The following is a 25339-nucleotide window of genomic DNA, read 5'->3' as shown; positions in this document are numbered from 1 at the left end:
GCCAACTAGACTGTGTGACCACTTCACAATATGTACATCTACTGAATCACCACGCTGTGCACCTGAAACTAATATAATGTCATACGTGGACCATATCTCAATGTTGTTTTTAAAAAGAACACACACACACATACACACACACAAAGATACAGCGTCTCTCACATGCCTGATAGGTCTCAAGAAAGTGTTCAAATTGAAGTCCGCCTAGCCCAGAGGCATAGAGGTAGTGAAGCAAACACACTGAGATGGGCTGTCCACCTGGAGGTCATGCCCAAGTTCCCCCCTGGCCCCTCTGGTCCGACTGCCCCACGGTGGGGATGGAAGCCGCTGTGCCCAGCCTTGCAGAGACCTGCTCCAGGGCAGACGCACCCCATTCTACACCGGTGGGTTGACTCTTAAGTCTCCAAAGCAACTCATCACCCCGTTGGCCTTCACATTCCGACATTCTTTGATTACCTTTGAAAAACAGCACCAGCTCTCTAGTGTCTCTTCAACAATCTCAGGACGGTTTGACAGGTTGTGTTAGTGACAGCTGAACACTGGAGCACCCAGCACCAGCACCAGTCATCCTGGATGTGCTGTGTGTGGTCTTCCATCCCAGGGTCCCCCCCCCCCAACCATCATAGGGTCAGGCCTTCCATGAACCCGCCTCTGCTTGGAATTTTTGCAACAAGTCATGGGAGAGCTTCCCGTGCACTTTGAAAACTTCGCTGAAGAAGCTTGACAGCCCCATAAAATTATATTTCAGAACTTCACGGCACAATATGGCAGTCTGTGAGTAAAGTGCTTTCCAGACATTTTTGACTTATCTAAAGTATGCTCATTTTTTGCTTAAAGAGGCCTCAAGGGACGATGGAGCTGCAGGGTGTCAATCGCTCTGTCACTTATTATCCAAGATGATAAAAATTGCTAGGTTTTCTGAACTAGTTATGGAATAAATATAATGGGTGGAGTTTGCTTCACAACACACAAAATGCAGGGAATGGGGGAGAGGGGGAAGGGACCTTAAGTGAACGGGGCACCGGGGACACAATATTATTCCCCTTGCGTAACTTGCTGCGGGATGCTGGGTGCAGGGGACCTCATTGTATATGAAATTTTCTGCAATTTTTAAACATTTTCTTATGATTTACAATACAAGAAGTGATATTTTGAACATAAGGGGGGGATCAAGTATTATGGCCTGGGATAGTACTGTTTGTTAATTCTCAATTTATCCACGATGACGGATATTTATATATATAAAGAGTTTTGCAGTGTCTCCTCCATGTGAAGTCAGGAATGAGGGCTTGATGACAGGCCATGCTGTGTGAGGAGTGACTCCTGGAAGTGATACAGGAATGCAAGTTCTAACATCGTGTGTTATTGTGACCTTTGGGCAGTCACTTCTCCCTGCATCTGTTTTCTGGTCTATAAAATGGGAAAATCAGGCTGTTGCCCTCTGGGGGTTCTTCCTTCCCTGATGGCATGAAATTCTTGCTGGAATGTGAGCTCCGTGCACATCAGGATCCTGTCTTCCTCTTTCAACTCCTATCCCCCCGGGGCCAGGGACACCACCTGGCACACAGAAGGAGTCAATAACATTTGTTCGTTCAATGAGTGAGTGAACTGCCTTATTTTTAAACATGCAAACTACTTTTCTCACAAGAGCACACTTCTTTCCCTACAGTGAAAGCAGACTGAGTTCATAAATCACACTGAACTGGCAGCTGGGTGGCTCAGTCGGTTGAGCACCTGACTTGATTTCGGCTCAGGCCATGATCTTACAGTTTGTGAGTTCAAGCCCTGCATCAGGCTCTGCACTGACAATGTGGAGCCTGCTTGGGATTCTCTCTCTCTCTCTCTCTGTCTCTCTCTCTCTCTCTCTCTTTCTCTCTCTCAATAAATAAATAAATAAATAAATAAGCTTTAAAAAAAGAAAAGAAAGAAAGAAACTACACTGAGTCTTTATGGCTTGTTGAACTCACCTTGAAAAGCCCAGAAAGTGCCAATAGGCATCTCCTTAATATATACCATCCTCATTGTTGTAACCTATCAGGGCTAAAGGAAAGTTGACAGCCTGACCCATAAAACCTTGCCCATAGTCCTTCAAGGGTTCCTACCACTCCCTAGGACAAAGCCCAGAACCTTCCATGGGCAGCAGAGCCATCCCCCTTCCAGGCTCATGCTCTCCTTTGTTCTTTCTCAATGGCCTTCTTCTACCCCAGGACCTTTGCACATGGCAATCCCTGCACACGGAAGTGTTTTCTCACCTCTCTTCCTGGCTATTGTCTGCTCCTGCTTCATATTTCAGGTCAGATGCCCTCCCTGATCCATACTCTCGGCTATGTCTCCTGCTACACACACCTGTAACACCCTTCACCTTTCCTTCAGAATGGTTTCCAGAGTTTACTGAACTTATCAAATTACCTCATCTGTCCTTAATATGATATAATTCCAAAACAACTTCATACTTCTCCCATCACTTCTTCCAATCAAATGTGTTTGGATCTTCCCTGTGCTTTCATGTCACTACAGGCAAATTCATTAACTTTCCGGTCACTTTCAGTTACATGACCCAGTTTCATTATTTAATTGTGACTCATTTTCAGATATTAAAAAGACCAATCTAAAGAATAACTTTCATCTCACATCCAAAACGCAGTTTGTTCCCTTTCTGTGCCTTCAGTTCAGGATATACTACGGGTTTTCCGCTTTTCCTCCATCTCCTACCCCTACTTCTGCTTCACACATGCCTAGAGTCAGACCACAGGGTAAGAGAATTAGAAAAACATGATCAAAGTATTTTGAGATATCACCTCATGCCAGTCAGTCTGCCTAAAATGAACAAATAGGAAACTATAGATTCTGGCAGGGATGTGGAGAAACGGGAACGCTGTTGCACTGTTGGTGGGAATGCAAACTGGTGCAGCCGTTCTGGAAAACAGTGTGGAGGTTCCTCAAAAAATTAAAAATAGATCTCCCCCATGACCCAGCAATAGCACTGCTAGGAATTTACCCGAGGGATACAGAAGTGCTGATGCATAGGGGCACTTGTACTCCAATGTTTATAGCAGCACTTTCAACAATAGCCAAACTATGGAAAGAGCCTAAATGTCCATCAGCTGATGAATGGATAAAGAAATTGTGGTTTATATTCACAATAGAATACTACTTGGCAATGAGAAAGAATGAAGTATGGCCTTTTGTAGCAACATGGATGGAACTGGAGAGTGTTGTGCTAAGTGAAATAAGTCATACAGAGAAAGACAGATACCATATGTTTTCACTCTTATGTGGATCCTGAGAAACTTAACAGAAGTCCATGGGGGAGCGGAAGAAAAAAAAAAAAGAGGTTAGAGAGGGAGAGAGCCAAAGCATAAGAGACTCTTAAAAACTGAGAACAAACTGAGGGTCGATGGGGGGTGGGAGGGAGGGGAGGGTGGGTGATGGGTATTGAGGAGGGCACCTTTTGGGATGAGCACTGGGTGTTGTGTAGAAACCAATTTGACAATACATTTCATATTTGAAAAAAAAAAACAAAGTATTTTTACTCAATACGTGCTATTTGCATGGTTCTCTCCTGGCACACATGGCTGTGCCCCAAGTCTTCAAATGCCAGCTCTCTCTAGTTGAACATATTCCCAGGGCCGGTAGAAGCTTTCTGAAAGACCTCCATAGTATAGCGTTCCCTGAATGGACGAATCACTCCTTGGTTGGTATTTTGCATTGCCCTGCGCCAGCCTCAGGTTCTGTATGTAGCTGCTGGCTTCTTACTGGCTTCCTCACCCTAGAAGGACTCTATCCTGGCTTAAGGTCCCATCTAATGGCCAACCCCACCTGCATCCTCAGCACCATCTGCCTCTTGAGAAGGCAAGGAGAAGCTCTTTGCCTCTCCAATGGCTACCCCTCTACTGGCCTCTTCTCTGATGGCCTTCTGCCTTTACAGAACTAGAATTCTCTGGTTTCTATGATCACATAAGACATCAAGCTCCAGGGGTGGGCCAAGCTCCCCCACAACTTGTTTATCACATGTCTCTGATCCCACGAAAGCTGCAAAGCTTTCAGTTTCACAGTTTAGCTAAACATCCAACTGGAGAATAAATAGCTTCTTTCTTGCAGGCACCTTTCCCATTATCAGTGATCCTTTGGGATCCTCGCCACTTGGTTGGAAAGTTGGTGTCACTCTTCTCTTACCTCCCTTATCGGAAAGGAGGGGAGAGCTCCTCAGCACTTCCTTATCAGCTATTATCTCCCTACCTTGAAGGCTGTCTTCAACCATTAATCATTTTTGAACTTCTGGTTTTCTCTTAAGTGCACTGAAAGTGGATGCTGGTCCAGCTATTTTTGGCAAGTCTTAAGTGGATGTGTGGGAACCGATTGCCCATTTATTCCCTACTTTGGGTCCTCATCTGAAACTCCAAGATGATAAGTCATCCTGTTAAACATAGTTCTGTGAGTATTTGATGAATGTCTGTCTTTTCCAGTAGACTTTTCCTCTATAAGGGCTCTGTGTTTACTCTCCCTTGAATACCAAGACCAAGCATTCAATGTCTAGCATATAGTAACAGCTCAATAAATATGTGATGAGGTAATCAGGGGCACCTGGGTGGCTCAGTTGGTTGAGCGTCCGGCCTCAGCTCAGGTCATGATCTCACTGTTTGTGAGTTTGAGCTCTGTGTTGGGCTCTGTGCTGACAGCTCAGACCCAGGAGCCTGCTTCGGATTCTGTGCCTCCCTCTCTCTCTGCCCCTCCCCCACTCGTGCTCTGTCTCTCTTTCTGCCTCTCAAAAATAAATATTTTTAAAAAATTTTTTTAAATAAATATGTGATGAGGTAATGAATAGAAAAACAATATGAAAGAAGAAGACCAGATTTGTATCATTAAAACACTCTGGTTTAGAAGGACTAACAGACAGAGCATCATTTGAACAATAGAAGATCAGGCAAAGATTCCCAAAACCTGGCTATCCATCAGAATTACTCATGGAGCTGTTGAAGAATATAAATGCTTAGATCTGATCTGCTGGTATGCTGATTCAATAGATCTCATTGAGAATCCATGAGCTAAGATGCATAAGAGAGATCTAAATAATGTGCCAGGAGAGCTCCCGGGAAGGAGAGGCTGTACCTGATGGGGAGAATCAGGGAAACTTTCTGGAGCATCAAGGAGACTTTCTGGACAAAGCAATGCATAAGGATGAAAAATGTGAGCAGGTGAAGAAAGAGGCATGGGGAAGACATGGTTATCAGGAACTTGTAAGCCAGAGAAGATGAAATAAGCAAGGCACTGTGACTAGAAAGAGATTAGATTCTGGACAGAATCTAGTGCTTTGGGGAGGAGGAGTCAAATGGTCATTCCACCTGATTGAAAGCTCTTTGGATGCAGAAACCTGACCTAAAGTTAGCAATACCCAGGGAGGTATATGGTGTAATGTGGTTGGGTGAGCCAACTGTGGATTAGACTGCCTACATTCTTCATCTATAAAAGGAGGAGGATTAAATTATTCACCTCAAGAGGTTATCATGAAGATTAAAAGAAGTATTGATGTAATGTCTTAGTCTGTAAGTGCTCGTTATATATCAGCTAGAACTTTTTTTAAATAATTCTAGTACCTAACAAAATAGCCAGTTCTGCAAATATCTTCCCAACGTTGCATTTAGTCAAGGTCAGGTTGGTGGCTTGAAATAGGCTGTGATGGGAAGTTTGTTGTTTTGTTGTTGTTGTTGTTGTTGTTGTTGTTGTTGTTGTTTTAAATCACTAATCATCAAGGAAATGCAAATCAAAACCATAATGAGATACCACCTTGTACCTGTCAGAATGGCTAACATCAAAAAGACAGGAAGTAACAAGTGTTGGCAAGGATTTGGAGAAAAAGGAACGCTCGTTCATTGTTGGTAAAAATGTGAATTGGTTAAGCCACTGTGGAAAACAGTATGGAGGTTCTTAAAAAAATTAAAAATACCACATGATCCCATCATTCCACCACTGGGTATCTAACCAAAGAATATGAAAATGCTAATTCAGAAAAATATAGGCACCCTCACCGTGGGAGTGTTTATACACCGAGGAAATTGGCAAAACTACAAACTTGAACCCTTTCTTTGAGATCTGAACCAACACATTGTTAGATGCTCTGTGGATATTGATTGGATTGGTCTAGATTGAACAGACTTCAGTTGAAAAGTGAGTCAAGGATACAGGAAAACAAAAGCACAAGCTGAGAGGAAAAACTTCTCTGCATAGGCAAGGCAGAGGAAGACCTTGGCCTTGGAATGACTGACAGGAAAAAACTGAATATGATTTTTTTACTCTAAGCTAATGAAATAAGCTTCAGCATATTATTTTACCCATCACTTTCACCATTGTCTCTAAAATAAGCATCAGAAAATCTGAGTGAAATAGTCACTGACAAGCTGTAGCCCCATCAGAGCTCTGAATGCTCTAGGAGAAAATTTCAAAGGCTAGTTCTCTCTGGAAAGATGTCCGAGAAGATACAGTTAATAAGGAGTTATCTGAGATGAAAAATAATTTTAAAAATCTAATATTGCAAAACAGAAAAATGCATGATACCTCAATAATACAAGAAACTTTATCATCAAATATTAAAGAGAAATTAAGGAAGTTGCAAATGACACAGGAAAGAGAATATAAATGCCCGTAAATTGTATCAACACTTGGCCAAGAGAAGGCAGTAACACAAAAATACATCTGTCTGTTTTGGAAGTCAACAAACCACTTCTAAGTTCTTTAATAGAGATTGTGCTATTTCATAGAATGAGTGAGAAAAGCCCTTTAAGAAGTCATTACTTTATATAAATAAATTAACACATCAAACAGCTAAAACACCTGAAATTAAGCTTGTAAGGACGGATATTCTAGTTCAGCCTCTTACAACACTTCAGTGTCAGAAGTGGGGAGATTCCTTCAAGTCAGATAGTCAAGGCCATCTTACACATAAAAGTGTTATGGTGTGACATTATATTGGTACTGAGCTAATGGAAGCATTTAGCCCCAGGGACCTGCTTTGCCTGTTCAAGTTCAATACGGTCATGCGGTTTTTCAATATGGTCATACGGTTTTATTTCAATGAATTGCTAGGATCCCATTTACTTTTATTCGCACATGTACTACTCAAGACCTAAATACTCGCCTCCATGAGCAACCTCAGAATTCTAGGGGCTTGCTTGCTTCAAAAGTGGTCATCCCAACTTCCAACCTACTTCCAAGGAAGATGTACAAAACAAAACCTTTAATTGTCCGCCCCATCCCCCCACCGTTGATTTAGCTGTCACCAATTTGTGACATTGTTGAACACTAGTCACACACATTCCAGCAGATGCTTGTCCATTTGTGGGAGATACTGTTGCTGACCCCAATAGTACCCCCTTCCTAAGTTTCAGTGTAATGATCCTTTTAATTCACCACTATGTGTTTAACCACTATCCCCCAAATGATATCTGCTCTGACAGAATGACTGAAAGCAGACCAATTCGCAGCCTCATTCATACACTGTACCAAAGCTGCCACCCCAAAATCCTTTAGACCTTTTGGCCCAGATTCCCACTTACCTCCTGGTCGATTCCATTCTGTAATCCACCGTGTCCTTTCTTGGGGTGTCCTTTCTGGATGACAGGATTTGGACCAGGCCAACCCTGTAGACCATGACTAACTTCCCTGAAGTTGCATCATGGAGAGGAATTGGACCCTTGGTTCCTTCCTTCTAGAAGACCATGGATGCTTTAAGCAAATAATCTCAACACCTCTCCAGCCAAAAATTCCTAAGAGGAAAAAGCCTTCATTGAGCTACTATCAAGTACCTCCTTGTATGCACAGCACTAGAAGAGTCACTTGAGTGACTTCTCTCAGTAACTGTCTCCTTAACTATACTTGTATCTCTACCCATATGTATAGAAGTGGCATTTTTTACAAATTCCATCTCATCAGCCACAACACATTGTTAGGGGATATTAAGAACTGTGAGAAAGCTTAGAAATAATGAAGGATGCCATTTTATTTTGAGGAGGAGAAGACAAACCTAGGGACTCCATCTGATTAAGACCATACTCGATAAAATGACGGTAATCAGGGAAGGAAGGGGATAAAATCTGATGGTGTTAAGGGTACTAACTTGTAACGAGTGGTTAATAAACCTTAGAGCTCTAAGGCACAATTTGATGAATATAGATAATATTATTGTACTATAATTATATAATTTGATAACAACCATATTACAATATTTAAGTATACCAAAGAACACCATACACCTTAAACTTACACAATGCTGTATGCAAAATTGACCAATTTTTAAAAACCCTGCTCTAATTAGGCAGAAAATAACTGTCTCACTTCTGTGCCCAAGGCATGGTTTTTACTACCCTATGATAGCATTCATATTTTGGACAGCCAACAAATCCAAAAGACCATTTTCCTCCAGATGGGAGGGTGGACAGCTAGGGTAAAATGAAGATCATCAAGGTGGGGATCCCATCCATCTTCTTGGTCAAACTTAGCATCAGTGTTCACTTTGATAACTTTGAAAATACTTCTTCCAATTAGCGTTCTCAACGGCTTGAGAGGAATGGTGGGGAAAGCAGGATAAAAACAAGATTTTTCCGACACTGAATTTCCATAAATGACGTCATGAATTATATATTGCTGTTGCTAAGGAGATGTAAGAAGTATGTATCAGAAGGAAACAAAGAAACTGATTACACCAAAGATGAGCAGTCACAGGCTTTGGAGAACCATTCTGCTTTTTGAGTTGTTATGATCAATTCTCTATAGTAACAAAGACATATCAGTCTTCTAAAAATGCCCAATCATTTATCCATTCAGCAGAAAACAGAGAAAAGATCAGTGCAGTGCTCATAACCCTCTTCCATTTCGGAGCACATAGGATGCGGGGCCCTTTTCCTGCCACGTTGACCAAGAATATTTACCACCTCTCCCTGTTTAGTCCACGAGACACCACCCAATTTCCAGAATTTGAAGATTCTACCTTGAAAATTCTCAACTAGGAAATGACTCTCTTCTCTAAGTTAACAACTAATTTCCAGTCAGTGAGTAATTTTTTTCCTGAAACTTCCACTCAGTGGAAAACAAATTAAGAGGGAAAAACTTAAGTAAACAACTCTGCAAAAGAGGCCACGACATACAGAGGTGGAGACACCTCTAAACTCACCAGTCAAAGAAAGCAGGAGCTTCAGGTTTATCTCAAACAAAACCATAATTTTGACCAGCCCCTGATTGAGCCTCACCCCATGAATGACTTCCAGGACCTCTGGCTTTTTGGGACTAAAGGAGAAAATTATTTTTAGCACAACTATTTGGAAACCTCTGAGAACTTGGATCTCTTTTTCTGTCTGGTACCAAAGCAAGTTTTTCGCTGAAGCTCTCATGAAAGATCCTCAGTCTCTTGTGGATTTAGAATCCTGGAGCAAGCCACCAACCCAGAGAAAGGTATGGTGTTTCCTTTTTTTTTTTTTTTTTTTTTTAGAACTTTGGCAAATGTAGATGCAGTGGCCCATTTCACGATGGTAGCTTTGGAGTTTATTAAACAGACAGCTCTGTAAGAAAAATCCATGAAACTGAAGACCTGAGTTCAAATCTCTGGTCTGACAGTAGTTTTGTGGCCATAGACAAGTTACCTGACTTCTTGAGACATCAGTTCCCTGTCCAATCGACCACAAGGGGTTCCTTTGGAAAGATGATACGGACTTAACATTGCTCTGTAGGCTACAAAATCTTTGCCAGCTCTCAGAATATTTTACTCTTATGCCATCATACCACTTTACATAAAGCAGTCGAAGCTTTATCAGTCATGAGCTGTTGATATAACTAAATGTTGAGGAATACATGCTTTCTTCATTCAGCCTTCACTGAGCCTCTCCAGTCTTGGTCCTAAATGTTAGCGATACAGAGTTTATATTTCGGTGGAGAAAAGCAAGGAGATAGACAGTCCTAACACAGCGTAGTTGTGAGGTGCTGCACGCCGCATAGTGACAGGATAAGGGAAGGTTTTCCATGGCTAACAGGAGAGGCACTTCTGAGGAGGAAAACTGGAGCCCCAAAGACAGAGATGAGGAACCAACATAACAGAAGCTTCTGGTATATGAACACCTAAGTTCTCTACCCTGTCTTGCTCACTCCTAGGGTCACTCCTAGGGCAGCTAGGGAAGGAAAGAACCTACTATTGCGAAATGTCTTCCTCTGGGGGCCAAGGATATGTCACGTTTTGGCCACGCCTGGTTACCTATCTTTTCCCTAATGATTTCCAGGCAAAATACATTCTCAAGTCAAACTAGTAATCGAGTCAGCCCTTTGTCATGAAGTGATGTGACAGTTTCCCTCCCATGATATGGGGGAAAACTCGAGTGTTTGGAGACAGGAAGAGCTCAGTTCAAATCCTGCCTGTGCCATTTTTATGGCTGTGTGGACTTGGGTCCTCAGAGTCTCAATTATCTTGTTTGTAAAATCGAGATAATATCACCTACTGCATACGAGTGGTTTAGGGATGAAGTAAATGCTGTTTTAAAACACCCAGCACAGGGGGCCTGGGTGGCTCGGTTGGTCAAGTGTCTGACTCTTGATTTTGGCTCGAGTCATGATCTCACAGTTCATGAGCTCAAGCCCCACATCAGGCTTTGCACTAATGGCATGGAACCTGCTTGGGATTCTCTCTCTCCTTTCTCTCTGCCCCTCTCCTCTTCATGCTCTCTGTCTTTCTCTCTCTCTCTCTCTCAAAATAAAAAAAAAAAAAACATAAATAAATAAAAAATAAATAAATAAATAAATAAAGCACAGTAATAAAAATGCTAGTATGTTCCCTGCATTCCAACTCATCTGAGCTTTTTTTTTTCACTTAGTGTTTTTTCTGTTATGGTAAAATATACATAACATAAAACTTACAATTTTTAAGTATACAGCTCTGTGGCAGCAAGGATACTTACATTGTTGTACAACCATCACACCATCATCTATCTCCAGAACTTTTTGAGACTTTGAACTCATTAAATATAAACCCCCACCCCACTCTCCAGCTGCTGGCAAGCACCATTTGACCTTCCATGTCTACAATTTTGACTATTCCAGATACGTCATGTAGGTAAAATCATGCAATGTTTGTCCTTTTGTGACTGGCTTATTTCACTTAACATAAAGTTTTCAAGATTCCTCCATGTTGTAGAATGGGTCAAAATTCCCTTTTAATGGTCGAATAAGATTCCATTGTATGTAGGTACTATATTGTGTTTATCCATTCATCCGCTAATTCACCTTTTTGCTGTTATGAATAATGCTATGATGAGAATGGGTGTGCAAATATCTGAGTCTCTGCTTTCAGTGCCTTTACGTATATACCCAGAAGTGGAATTGCTGGATCATATGATAATTCTAGGTTAATTTTTTGAGGAATTAACTTACCGTTTTGCACAGCTGTTGCGCCATTTTACATTCTACCAAGTATGTTTTTTCCAGGTTTACTGAGATATAATGGACATATAACATTGTGTAAGTTTAAGGTATGCAATGTAAAAGTTTGATACATATATGTATTGTGAAATGATTATGGCAATAAGTTAGTTAACACATCCATCACCACACATGATTATCATTTTTCGTGTGCACTAAGAACATGCAGTAACATCTCTTCTCTTAGCGACTTTCAAGCATGCAAGAGAGTATTATTAACTACAGACACCATGCTGCACATTAGATCCCCAAAACTTATTCAGCTTGTAACTGAAAGTTTGTATATTTTGACCACCATCTCCCCATTTTCCCCACCCTCCAGCCCTGGGCAACCACCATTCCACTCTCTGTTTCTATGAGTTCAGTGTTTTAGATTCCACATATAAGTTAGATCGTACGGTGTTTGTCTTTCTCTGACTTCTTTCACCTAGTACATTGCTTTCAAAGTTCATCCGTGATGTCACAAGTGACAGGATTTCCTTCTCTTTATGGCTGAATAATATTTCATTGTATATATACCACATTTTCTTTATCATTCATTTGCTAGTGGTTATTTAGGTTGCTTCCATGTCTGGATTATTGTGAATAATGCTGCAATGAACGTGGGAATATAGATAGCTCTTTGATATCCTATTTTCTTTTCTTTTGGATATATACGCAGGGGTGGGAGACCACTGCCAAGGATCTTTTACTCTGTGTTCTTTTCTAGAGGTTTTCCAGTTTCAAGTCTTATATTTAAGTCTTTAATCCATTTTTAGTTGATTTTTCAAGTGGTATAAACTAGTGATCCAATTTCATTCTTCTGCATACAAATACACAGCTGCCCAACACCATTTTATTGAAGAGACTATTCTTTCCCCAGAAAGTATTCTTGGCTTCCTTCTCAAATATTAGTTGACTGTATATACACGGGTTTTTTTAATAAGTAAAAACATGCTATTTACGAAGAGATCTCAACCAGTGGACACATTTTCTAAAAGTTCAATTTTTGCAGTGATTTATTCAGTATTTCTCCAAGTACTTTCATGATGAGTTTAGCAAGAACAAAGGGTTGTATCACTAAAAATCTTAGAACACACTACATGCTACATTCCTGCCTTACACATTCAAAACACATTTTTGACATAAAGAGTGTGAAATCTATAGTACCGTAAAGTAAATAAAAGTTTCAAAAACTGAAAACCTGTTACTTTATAATCCCTACAGAAAAATAGGATACATTAGCATCCCAAGACAGATCTGCACAAGATTAACAATATTTCCAGAGCTTTGATTTTCTCACTCCAAAGGAGCGTGATGTGGGAAAAAATACATTTTAGCACATATTCTACATAAATTTGCATATTCAGTGTAATTCTTCAAAATACTTTGTATGAGGCATGACTGCAAATGTGTATGAGGTTTCTTTTTGTAGTTTTGAAAATGATCTAAAATTGGAGTATAGTATACATTGAGTTGTATACTTTAAATTGGTCCAATTTATGGTGTGTAAATTAAATCTCAATAAATCTGTTAAAACATATTATAATGTTTATAAAACCATGACCCGCATAGTGCAGTCCCAGCCAAAATAATCAAATCCACTGCAACCCAGTGGGACAGTGGGCAAAGGATAGATTATTCAATATAAGGTGCTGAAAATATACAGCTGGATCCCTACCTCACACTTTTTATCAGAAACATTCTAATGGGTCAAAGATTAAATGTGAACAAATGAAACAACAAAGAAACTGAAAGTGGGAGAATTTTTTTTTTAATATCGTGGAGTGAGGAAGGCCTTTTAAATGGAATAAATTGAACTTCAAAAATGTTTTTATAATAAAAATTTTTTTTAAATTCATGAACAAAATACAAAGGCAAACTGGGGGAAGCTATTTTCTGCTCATATCATAAACTATGTACACACACACACACACACACACACACACAGTGACTTATTTTACTGTTGCTTACACAACAATGAAAATATCCCAAATATCCATCAGTAGGAGACTGGTTAAATGTAACACAACCATATAGTGGATATTCTATAGTCACTAAAAAAAGGATGAGGCAACTCTACCTACTGATAACAGAAAATCTCTTAGCTACCTGAAAAAGCAAGATACAGGAAGTTGCATATTTTTTGCCAAAGTGGAGAAGAAGACACACAAGAAACTGGCAACAATGATTGCCTCTAGAGAGGAGGACTGTATGTCTGGAAGACTGGGAGGAAGGGAGCGATTTACTTCTCATTGCATACCCTTTTTTAATTTTATAAATGTGCATGTTCTATCTGTACCAAAAAAAAAGTAATTATTTAAAATATTTCTAAATACTTAGACTATGCAAAATTGAAACAACTGAAGTCTTTTGTTTGTATTTTTAAACACTGTGAGAGGGACCCACAGACCCCTTGAATATTTAAGTTCTTTTTTCTCTTTCCCTTACAATATTCTCATATTCCATTCTCCCATGTTTTTCATTTAGTTTTTCATAAAACACATACCTCACCCCGCCAAAAAAAAAAAAAAAAAAAGAACTTCTCTGTCCACAGCGTGAGTTTTTTATGCCAAACACTGTTCTAGATGGTTGTAGAAATCAATGACTAAGACAAAGATCCCTGCTGTATGCCCTCATCCCTTACATTCCATCAGATGGAGATATACCATATTTTTAAATCATAATAAAGGTAATAATAATCTAGTGAGTTAGAAGATGGTGGGTACAAAGAATAGAAAACAATAGAGCAGAATGAGGGGGGTGGAGGTATGAGATGGCAGATGGCAATGTTAAATACAGTGTAAGAATTGGCTTCAGGGAGATGTTGGCATTTGAGCAAAGACTCAAAGAGGGAGGTGAGTGAGTGAGACATGTAGACAACTTGGGGAAGAGAAGACAGAGGGAAGAGACAGCATGAAGGCCCTAAGGCAGAACATTCCTGGTGTCTTTGGGAGACACCAAGGCATCCTGAGAGACTGGAGCTGGAGAGAGGGAGAGCGAGTAGCGGAGGATGAAGTTAGGGAAGTAAGGAGGGTGGGTGCCCAATCCAGTAGACCCTTGAACCATGTACCATGAGACTTTTGGCTTTTAAGTAAAGTGAGGAAACATGGCAGGGTGATGCCACAGTAGTTTTCTATTATAACCCACACCCCTTTGTCATCCTAATAAACTGAGTCCCAAGACTCAAGTGGCCAGTTACCACCACTCTGTCATTATGTGTCAGGCAGCACAACACATTGTTCCTCAATTCTGATGAGGACTCTTAATAGATAATCATTTTGAGAGCCTTTCAAAAATTCTAATTGGGGATACTTCCAGCATTTAGACTACCATACAGACAATATTCTAATGCATTTGTCAATGAAAGGCAAACCATTTGTTCAATGAATGCATCTGTTCCAATTGTATTAAGTTTTTACCTCCTTTGAGCACCTTTTTGCCTGGCTATTGGAAATATTAATATCCTTTCTTCCAAGCACATGTTTAGAATTTATGCTTCTTATATTCACCATAACCTGGACCCTTACCCCAAGCTTCTTTGTAGACTGATCCCTGACTATTGGCGTGTTTGTGTTTTCAGCTTCTCCATCATAATGTCTGAGAAGCCACTGCCCACAGTGCCTTCTCTCCAAGTAATTTCAAGTTCATCTTAGAACCAAGTCCTGGTCTCAGCTATAGGATGCCATCCCACGTCTCTTTAAACATTTAAACTTTTATGAGTATCTCCTATGAACATGTTCTATTCTTTCAAATTCTTTCTCAAAGCCTCCTCTCATCCATTTTTTACACAAAAAAAGCTAGCAATTTCATCATCACAGTTTTGTTTTAACTGTGGCAGGGGTATGGATAGAATGTTCTTTCATTTTCTATCATCTGGGACACCTTTGAAAAGGTATCTTTATCAGATCCACCGGGCTTTTCAGAAAGTACCTTCATCCCAGTTGAGCAATGGAATCAGTAATGTTGAATTTGTGATCTATTATAAGCAGACAGTGCACAGCAAAAATGTTCTCCTGGATGTGGGGGAGGGAGAACGGTGGGGAGAGACACTGGTGACGTGGAGATTTGGTGAAGGATACAGGGCCTATATCTGGGTAGGTTGCTTCAGTTTCTCACTAATAAGATTTCTAGGAATAGACTTATTTTGAATCACATGTGCACGCTGTGTTTTTCTCAATTTGTCATTCCTATGCTCTGGCAAATTTCTAGGTCTAATTCCAAGATGTTGCAATTTCCCCATGGGTATCATAAAACTGGTACAGTGCACCTGGTTAATTTTCTGATGTGGCTGTAAGAAAGCAAGGAAGCCCCATCCGATTGCTTTTTTTACATTTCATGATTATTTCCTTTGGGCGGGTACATGCCAGGCATATACGTCAAGCGATGTTGAGATTTCTTATTAAAGCACAGGTCCAGCTACCCCAAAACTATTCATTTGCACTGCCCTAAAACCACGTGCATACATTCTCCCATCCAAGAAGCTGCTAATCCTAGGGACCGTTTAGCCTAGAAAGTCAGGTGTCCCAGCCCATATGGCCCACCCCTCAGTTTATATGCCAAACGTCATGCTAATAAATGATCCGTCATTCTCAGGATCCTGTTTGTGGAGGGAAAAAACCAAGTCCTATTAGACCACAACTAAAGAGACCTGTTGTCTGCCTCCCTAGGCACATGTGACACCATGCATGGTTTAATTTCACTCAGCTCTTTAATTGAGCCCTGGTGCTAACAGCTTAATGGTTCACCAGGGCATTGTATTCTGCAGATTTTAAATTAAAGTTTGAGCCCCCCCCCCCCCTTAGGACACGCACAGTACTCCAATTAACACTAATTGGTTTTACACATGATTATCAAGTGAAAAACATGGTTTTCCTGAAAATGCCACTTCTTTTCTCCTGCTTAAAAAAACCCACAAATTCTAAGAAAATGACCATGGATGCATGCCAAGACCAGATATAAGGATGCCTAGCATAGTGTTTATATTGGCAGAAAACTGGAAGGAAATATCTACAATGGAGAATTGTGTACACAAAGAATAGTACAGAAAATGCAACTTTTTTTAATGTTAACAATAATTTTTGACATGGGAGGATGTTCATGATGTATTGTAAAGGGCAAAAAAAGTTGGAGACATACAGGAGGGGCATAATATCATTTTCCTCCACAGCATACACAGAAAGACCGGAAGGATGTCTGTATCAAAATGTAAAGAATAATTATCTCTAGTGGTGGGAATATTGTTGATGTTTATCTTATTCGTTTGCATTTCTAATTTTCTAAAAATAATGCATTATTTCTGCAAGAAGAAACCATCATTTTTCAAAGTCCATCATCGAGCCTACAGGAAAAAAAATGCCACAAGTGGCTTTATTTTGAATTTTTTTTAACCCTTCATCTCCACCAACCCTTGTGTGGGACACTGAGAACCCTCTGTCAGTAATGTGTTAATAGTTTCCAACGGAATTACGAGAGGTAACTGAGGTTTTATACATGCGTGGAGAGGCGAGCGCTGAAGTACGCGGTTGCCAATGCCCGCCCTCATGTTCATTTATGCCAAAACTACCACCTGAGAGGGTGGATTTATGTCCCTGTGTTTCTTTTCCAGAGCCAAAGATGTTTATCTTGCTCTATGTTACAAGTTTTGCCATTTGTGCCAGTGGACAGCCTCGGGGTAATCAGTTCAAAGGAGAGAGCTACTCCCCAAGATATATCTGTAGCATCCCTGGCTTACCTGGACCTCCGGGACCCCCTGGAGCGAATGGTTCCCCGGGGCCCCATGGTCGGATCGGCCTTCCAGGACGAGATGGTAGAGACGGCAGGAAAGGAGAGAAAGGTGAAAAGGGGGCTGCAGGTAATGAACAATGAAGTGCCATGAAACACCCCTGTTCACCCACCCACCCTCCCCCCGCCTTAAACCGCTTCCTTTCTCTGTTGCCTTTTCTAATGGGAATTGCTCCTGAAATCCCTTCTCTATTTCACCTTCCTTAATCATAATAATGTGTTGAGCCCTTACTATGCTTTAGATACCGCTCTGAACTCTTTACCTACACCTTATTTTATGGCAATGACAACTCTTTCGGTTATCCCATTTTACAGATGAGAACACAGAGCAATAACATGGTTAAATTAATTACTGAAGACGGAAGTTCACTGCTAGTGACCGGCAGAGCTGGACTCAAACACTGATGATGCCCGTGGCCACAGGGCTGTTATAGCTAGCAGGCAATGGCTGGGTGTGCGAGGGCATGGATGGATAGACAGACAGATGGACAAGGAAGAGAAATGGACAGACGAAGCAGAGGCAGGAATTAGGAGCCAAAAGCACAGATGCCATCCTGACCTGTACTAAATATCCTGAGCAAAGCTGCATAAAGGACTTCTAGATTTTATTTTTCACAGATGAAATGGCAATAGCACTGTTTAGCCCACCTTTCATAGCTCATCTCTTTCCCTCCTGTCCTGTCCCAGCTAGAAAAGTACATTCGTATCACTCTTAACAGCAACACAATTGCTCCCTACTACTTCAGGAATGTTTACTTTTTTCCCCCCCACAAATAAATTGGCCCAGGAAGATTGCCAGACTCTGCAATCCTTCAGAGTAAACTGAATTGAAATTCTAGAGAAGCTGGGTTAACTCTAAAAGAGGAAGCGATTTGGCATCAATCTTTAAAAACAAGTTTCCGAGTGTAAAGGCTAGGACAAAAGACAGGAAGAGAAAAGTCAATTAGTCTAAGAAACATGTCTCTATCTAGTCATTGCCCCTGATTTACTGGTGTTACGTGAAATAGCAGCATAATATACATGCAAGTTACTGGATAATAATTCATTTCTGAACTTGTCCTGCAGAAAATACTTGGAAAATCAGTAGCTACCGAATGTGTGACTATTGTTCAATATTAGATTAAAAACCTTTAGGTAAAGGTTCAACATCAGATAAAGTACCTTTAATTTGGAGCTTACATCTTAATCTATGGTGACACCTATGACTACAACTTACCGCTGTGTCATGATCACGAATAGCCTTGAAATACTGTAATAATAACAGGACCGTCGCTACATATGACCAACCCTTTTAGTTTCTTTACTGTGTCTGGAAGCAATAATGTAGTGCTTCCACAAGCATGTATTGGAGTCAGTCTGATTGAGGCTTAGATCTCAGCTCCTTCAGTTACTAACTTAGTATCCTTGGACCAATAACCACTTCGAGCCTCAGTTTCCTCATTTGTAGATTGGGAGTAGTAAGGGTGATTGTGACAGTTAATAATACAATAATACACGGAAAACACTCAGTAGGGTAACTGCCATCTGGTAAACACTCAGTAAATGTTAGTTCTTATTACATATCACACAGTGATCTGCAAACATGAGTCATAGCTAACTTGCTGAATATCCAAACTCATGTAATAAACTCGAAATGGGTGCTCAGTTTCATTAAGTAGTTCTGATATCATTTAAAAATACACATGTGGAGAGGTGCCTGGCTGGCTCACTTGGTGGAGCGTGAGACTCTTGATCTCAGGGTTGTGAGTTTGAGCCCCACATTGGGTGTAAAGATTACTTAAAAAATAAAATCTTTAAAAATATAAGTATGTAGAGGGGCGCCTGGGTGGCTCAGTCAGTTGGGCATCCGACTCCGGCTCAGGTCATGATCTCACGGTTCGTGAGTTTGAGCCCCGCGTCGGGCTCGGTGCTGACCACTCAGAGCCTGGAGCCTGCTTCCGATTCTGCGTCTCCTTCTCTCTCTGCCCCTCCCCCACTTGTGCTCTGTCTCTCAAAAATAAATAAATGTAAAAAAAACATTTTTAAATATAAAAGTATGTGGATATGCATTCAGATTAAATTGAGTGTTCATAATTATTACGAGGTTAACCATATGAGGCCAGCTACACCTCCGTATTCATGGGTACACCCAAGCATTGTCCTTCAACAAGCTTTTTGTGTACCTGTTGTTATCCAGTATTATTCCAGACCAGTGTTTTTCAACCTCTATCCTAATGATATTTCAGGCCAAATAATTATTTACTGTGGGATGGCTATCCTATGCATTAGAGGACATTTAGCAGCATCCGACTAGCTGCCAGTGGCACCCCCACCAACTGTGACAACAAAAATGTCTCCAGACATTGCCAACTATCCCTTGGTGGGCAGTGTAAAATTGTCCCTGGTTGATATTACTGTTCTAGACAAGAAGAACACAAACATGAATAAGACATTGCCTTGATAAACATTTGGGTGTGGAAAGCCAATATAGAAACATATAATTACAATATTCATCATCATCATCATCATCATCATCATTATCATAGCCATTTATTAAGAACTTACTACATCGGGAATTTTACATTTAATACTTAATGTTTATCATAAGCCTATTAGAAACCATTATAATCAGCAATAATTGTGTTACAATGGAAAAATTGAGATTTGGAAATAAAATGACTTTGCGAACCTGAGATTATTTAAATCCAATATGCACACATACGCACATAAGGATTTAGAACATCTAAGAAAGGTAGGAATGCCTTTGTGATCAATGAAGAAAAACACACCTTATTTACAAACAACAGTAACAGAGCCCGGGTGTTTTGGGGATAGGCTGTTAATGCATCTGAAACTGGGCACACCATGGCTAGTAGTCTTTGATTCTTCTTTCCCCTTTAATGACACCACAAATGTCTTCTCCTTCATGTGCCCTTGGTAAACATCCCCACCACATCCACCCCAACCAAGCACAAGCAGAATCAAGCATATTTTTGCTCAACTTCTCTACCTTAAATTACAAATACAGAGCTTATCATACTGAATTAGAAAATTTCTATTAAAAATATGTCTCCTTCACTGGTCTATAATAATTACTGTTGTAGCAGAATAGTAGCATTTAATTTAATCTGAATGCACATCCATATAAATATCTTCAGAGAGCACTGGAATCACCTCATGAAACCAATCACTCTAGTTTCTTATATGGCTTTGGATATTCATGAACTTAGCTATGACCCATATTTGCAGATCACAGTGTAATATGTAGTAACAGCTAACTTGAGGGTGAAATAGGTGTCATTCATGCCCATGTCCCACTCAGTCCCTAGCATAGTGCCTAGCATGTAGTAGATGATCAATCAATATTACACAGTTTAGATGTATGTATGCATGCATACACAAACCCTGGGATGGATGGATGGATGGATGGATGGATGGATGGATGGATGGGAGAAAAAAATAACACCGAAGAAGAAATCTTTGTAAGCCTATTTCATGGAGAACTAAGAAATCCTTTCTCTCCAAGTGTTAGTACCTAAACATAGACTAACCAGTACTCCATAATTCTCCCTCTACGTAAGCATATGTCTAACTAAATAGGAAGAGGGAGACTGATTTATCCCTTCTTTCCATTATTCATTAATTGGCCATTAGCACAGGTGAAAACCCTTCATGCAAATAGGAAGAATTACTTCAAGCTACTACAGCTCATCTCTGATTATCTAATTCAATAACTATAGAAACCCAAACACTGAGATGGTAAAGATCTGTCCATGGCTAGCATTGTAAAATTGCATTTGTGGTTTTGTCTCAAAGAATTTTCAATAGGATGAGGCCTTAAGCAACCTAGTCCAACACCTTTATTTCAAGGACTGAGAAACAAGTCAGAGAGATGAAGCCCCTTCTTCAAATTCATGTAATGAATCCATGGATGAACTAAAGTTTGCTGGTCTGCTGAGCCACTGTTGACTGCTTTTCTCACTAGGTTTGGAGTGGATTTAAATCCAGTTCTTCATATTGAAGCATTTGAAACACAGACAAGTGACTTGCCCAAAGTCATAGAGACAGGAGGATTGGAGTACTTAATGAAATTTAATAGTCAAAATTGTTGCTGATGCCAAAAAGTTTTTCTATTACACATCAAAGGTCACTCATGACCTTCATTCATGAAGACAGCAAAAGTTAAGCTCCTATTGAAGATAAGAATAACAATTTAGAATTTGTGGTCCTTGATTCAAAAGTAAATTTAACATAAAATTGTATTCATATTTTATTTCTACCAGAAAGAAGCAAACATTGAAAGATCACACTATTATGGCCTTATTTCAAGAAATCAATACCAGAGTATATTCTGGCTGGGACCAGGGGAATTTCAACTTCACAACAAAAGCCATCTAGAGCTTTAGGACAGTTCTGTGATCAGTAACGATACTGATCCCAGTCACCAAAAAAAGGGGTTTTGTTCATTATTAAAATCTTTGGTGCATCATAAATTGTTAAACAACCTCTTTCCAAAACTATTAAAACAAAATACTGGATGTTTTTAGAGTAAAGCATTCATTCTAAAATTTTCATTATCCAGAACATTTCATGCCTAAATTTGCCAAACTGAAAATTAATTAAACTCATATACTGGTGTGCATGTAATTTTCAAGTAAAAGGTACCAAAGCACTATCAAGATAAAAATGTTCAACTTAATAAAGTTCCTGAAAGCAAATACATAGTTAAGAGTGAAAGTACACAGTATATCCGTAATATATTTTCCCTGACTACAAAAGTCCTTCATGAATTTCCTATAATTTGGATATTTTTGAGGGTGTATCATTATACAAGCACTATCTATGGAACGGATTTGACCATAAAAATTAAATGACATTTTTATGCTATTAAGTCACTGTTATTATATATACGGTTTAAAAATTAAATAGACGTTGCTTATCCCTTTCAACCGATGATCACAAGTTCTCTGCATTTAGCCTTTGGTTGATCTGTAGATGTAAAGATTTGGACAAACAGAAAATATTTCACTGTGGTGATTTTGAATTTGTTGAAATCCTTTCACAGATATTATGTCTTTTCTATATATAAGGAGACCCAGAGAAATTAAGGGACTTGCCTAAAATGATACAACCATTTAGCTGCAGAGCCAAACAGAATTTAGGATTCTTGATTCCAGCCCCAAAGGTAAGAGGCACTTTGATGGAGGGGAAGCATCATTACACTAAGACTTGGATTCCAGTCCTAGCTTGCTACAGAAGCCAGTTTCTCCACCTCTCTGGGATTCGATTTTCTCCTCCAAAAAAGAGCTACTGCATAGCGGTGGCATCACTATTCTTCAGTTATTGTAGCATATTGAACCCTCACTATGTGGCAGGTGCTCTTTATACTCGAGCTGCTGCCCTGGGGAGATGCTCAGGCTCCAGAGTCAGGCAGGCATGAGTTCAGATCACAGATCCTTCACGTACTAGCTTTGTTCCCTTGAGCAAACCAACTTCTCTGTAGCTCAGTCTCCCCATCTGCAATGGAAGTAATAATTCCTAACTCATAAAGTTGTTGCAAGTCCTAAAGAAGACAATGCCTGTCAATAAAATGCTGTCCCTGGTACATAGTAAATGTTGAATAAATATGACCTCATCTGATTTTGATTATTTTATTATTAAAACTAATAGAAGTAGGGCGGGACATGAGACTAAATAACCTCTAAGGATTCATCTGGCTCTGTCTGCTCCCATGACCCCACTCTGGAAAACATCATTATGCTCAATTGAATTTCTCCTGTGGTGACAAATACTGTATGTGACTGATTTAGTTGCAGATGATCCATCACCAAAATAGCACTTAAATGATTTTTCATATACTCAGGAAAATTCACCTGAAATTCTGATGAAAATCTTCTATTTCTATTTTAATGCATCAGTGATTATTTTTAAGAGATGCATCAGTATTTAGTAGTGTCCTATTGAAAGTTGGCTGGAGAGACAAATTTAGGGTGTGCTGGCACTGTGTGGACATGCTGTTTGTGACTGTATATCTAGAGGAACTATTAAATAAACTGTAAACTCTTTTTAAAGGTTTGAGAGGTAAGACTGGACCACTGGGCCTTGCTGGAGAGAAGGGGGACCAAGGAGAGACTGGGAAGAAAGGACCCATTGGACCAGAGGGAGAAAAAGGAGAAGTAGGTCCAGCTGGGCCTCCTGGAGCAAAGGGGGACAGAGGAGAGCAAGGGGATCCAGGGTTGCCTGGAGTTTGCAGATGTGGAAGCATCGTGCTCAAATCCGCCTTTTCTGTTGGCATCACAACCAGCTACCCAGAAGAAAGGCTACCGATTATATTTAACAAGGTCCTCTTCAATGAGGGAGAGCACTACAATCCTGCAACAGGCAAGTTCATCTGTGCCTTCCCAGGGATCTATTACTTTTCTTATGATATCACATTGGCGAATAAGCATCTGGCAATCGGGCTGGTGCACAACGGGCAGTACCGGATAAAGACCTTTGACGCCAACACTGGGAACCATGATGTGGCTTCGGGGTCCACGGTCATCTATCTGCAGCCAGAAGATGAAGTCTGGCTGGAGATCTTCTTCACCGACCAGAACGGCCTCTTCTCAGACCCGGGTTGGGCAGACAGCTTGTTCTCCGGATTTCTCCTGTATGTTGACACAGATTATCTAGATTCCATATCAGAAGACGACGAGCTGTGATCAGGACTGCCATCCTGAATGTTCCAAGATTTTTGTGGCAGACACTTTGACTTAATCTGGGGCCTTGGAAGGTGGAGGAAGCAGCAATGAGATCCAAAGAGACTCCCACTCAGATTCCAAAGCATTTACAGAAAATTCTAGCAGAATCTATTAAAACAAGATGAACCACCAAATGGTTGAAACCACACCAAGATGAATTATATGAAACAATAACCCCAGATAAGAATCCTCCTGAAAGCAATGTTCATAAATATTTAAGCAAATTAAAGACAATGTTAACAAATTTCTGTTAAACTCCCTGAGTGATAAAATCAGCTGGCAATGATATTGTCTCATTAAATCTTCATAAAATTACACTTTTGCTTGTTATTTAAGAGAATCATCACACCCCAGAGTCTTTAACAGTTCTCAAAAGTCAAAAACTAAAGGTAAGAGATACTAAGTGACTGCAAGTAAGCGAAAGTGATAACTTTCCTTTTTTTGTTGTTATGCGTTCCTTCGTGCTCATATCTGTATTCACTTAACAGCTCTTAAATACGCCTATGTGAGCCAGACACTGAGGCGCTAGGTCAGATCTGATCATGAGTTTGGACAAAAGCTGTGCCTTCATTCGGCTGGTGTGTGAGGAGCATGCTGTCACAATTCAGGGAGATGAGCACCTGACCAACAGACTGACTCCAAGCTGGACATACATGGGAGCCGCTCTTCCTGGGGACGGGGGCCAGAGAAGGTTTCACACGTGGAAAAACACTAACCATGCTAAGTTGTGTGTGTTTAAGGAAGTGGGAGGGATACAAAGGAAACAAGGAATTCTGCAGCTGCATTTACCCCATCCCATCCTCGAAACACCACTGGTATTCGCAATCAGAAAAGGGTGGAAAACCCAGAGATAAAGGGGACCTGGGAAGGGTAATGGAAATGAAGAGAAACAAGTTACTGAGATCAGCCAAGAGGTCATTCTCCTAAATTTGTTTAGCTTGATGGTTTCCAAGACAATTATTATTCCTCTTAGCTTGCACACGAGTGAGGACACTACTTTACATTGGTGGGAAGCATTATTTCTCATGGATTTCCGAGGTATTGAATCCAAATAAAAGTGAAGCGTATGTGCACTGATTTATAGTGAAACAGAGGCAGTGAACAGGAGGAGGAGGGAAAGAGACCAGACGTCTGAGCAGATAACTGTCGCTTCCAAGCCTCATGGCCCCTGCAGTCCCGCTGTCCCTGGGGGACATGATTCCACATGATTTTTCATGATTTCTACTGACAGTGATAGGATTCCCTTACTCTCTTTTTGGTGGCTTCTTTTTTTAATGTTTATTTATTTATTTTTGAGAGAGAGCAAGGTGGGGAGGGGCAGAGAGAGAGGGAGAGAGAGAATCCCAAGCAGACTCTGTGCTATCAGCACAGAGTCTGATGAGGGATTCAAACCCACAAACCAT

At 40.3% G+C, this 25339-nt stretch overlaps 1 protein-coding gene across 4 annotated transcripts in view; it reads left to right on the top strand.

Annotated features, from left to right (window-relative positions):
- The window catches only part of C1QTNF7 (C1q and TNF related 7), a 107316-nt gene extending 83065 nt beyond the window's left edge, over positions 1-24251 (top strand). For 3 of the 4 annotated variants that reach the window (XM_045474514.1, XM_045474511.1, XM_045474512.1), the window contains exons 2-3: positions 17039-17284; positions 23266-24251. In XM_045474514.1, coding sequence (XP_045330470.1) covers positions 17047-17284; positions 23266-23897 — 870 coding nt within the window. In that variant the 5' untranslated portion in view covers positions 17039-17046 and the 3' untranslated portion in view covers positions 23898-24251. Of the gene's footprint in view, positions 1-8672; positions 9442-17038; positions 17285-23265 lie in introns of those variants that run through there. The other variant, XM_045474513.1, reaches the window with a different exon arrangement.
- The last annotated feature ends 1088 nt before the right edge of the window (positions 24252-25339 follow it).

This window comes from Leopardus geoffroyi, chromosome B1 (assembly GCF_018350155.1).
Source record: "Leopardus geoffroyi isolate Oge1 chromosome B1, O.geoffroyi_Oge1_pat1.0, whole genome shotgun sequence".
NCBI lineage: Eukaryota > Metazoa > Chordata > Mammalia > Carnivora > Felidae > Leopardus > Leopardus geoffroyi.
Note: the sequence above shows the minus strand (reverse complement) of the source record. Positions and strands in the feature narration are given on the sequence as shown.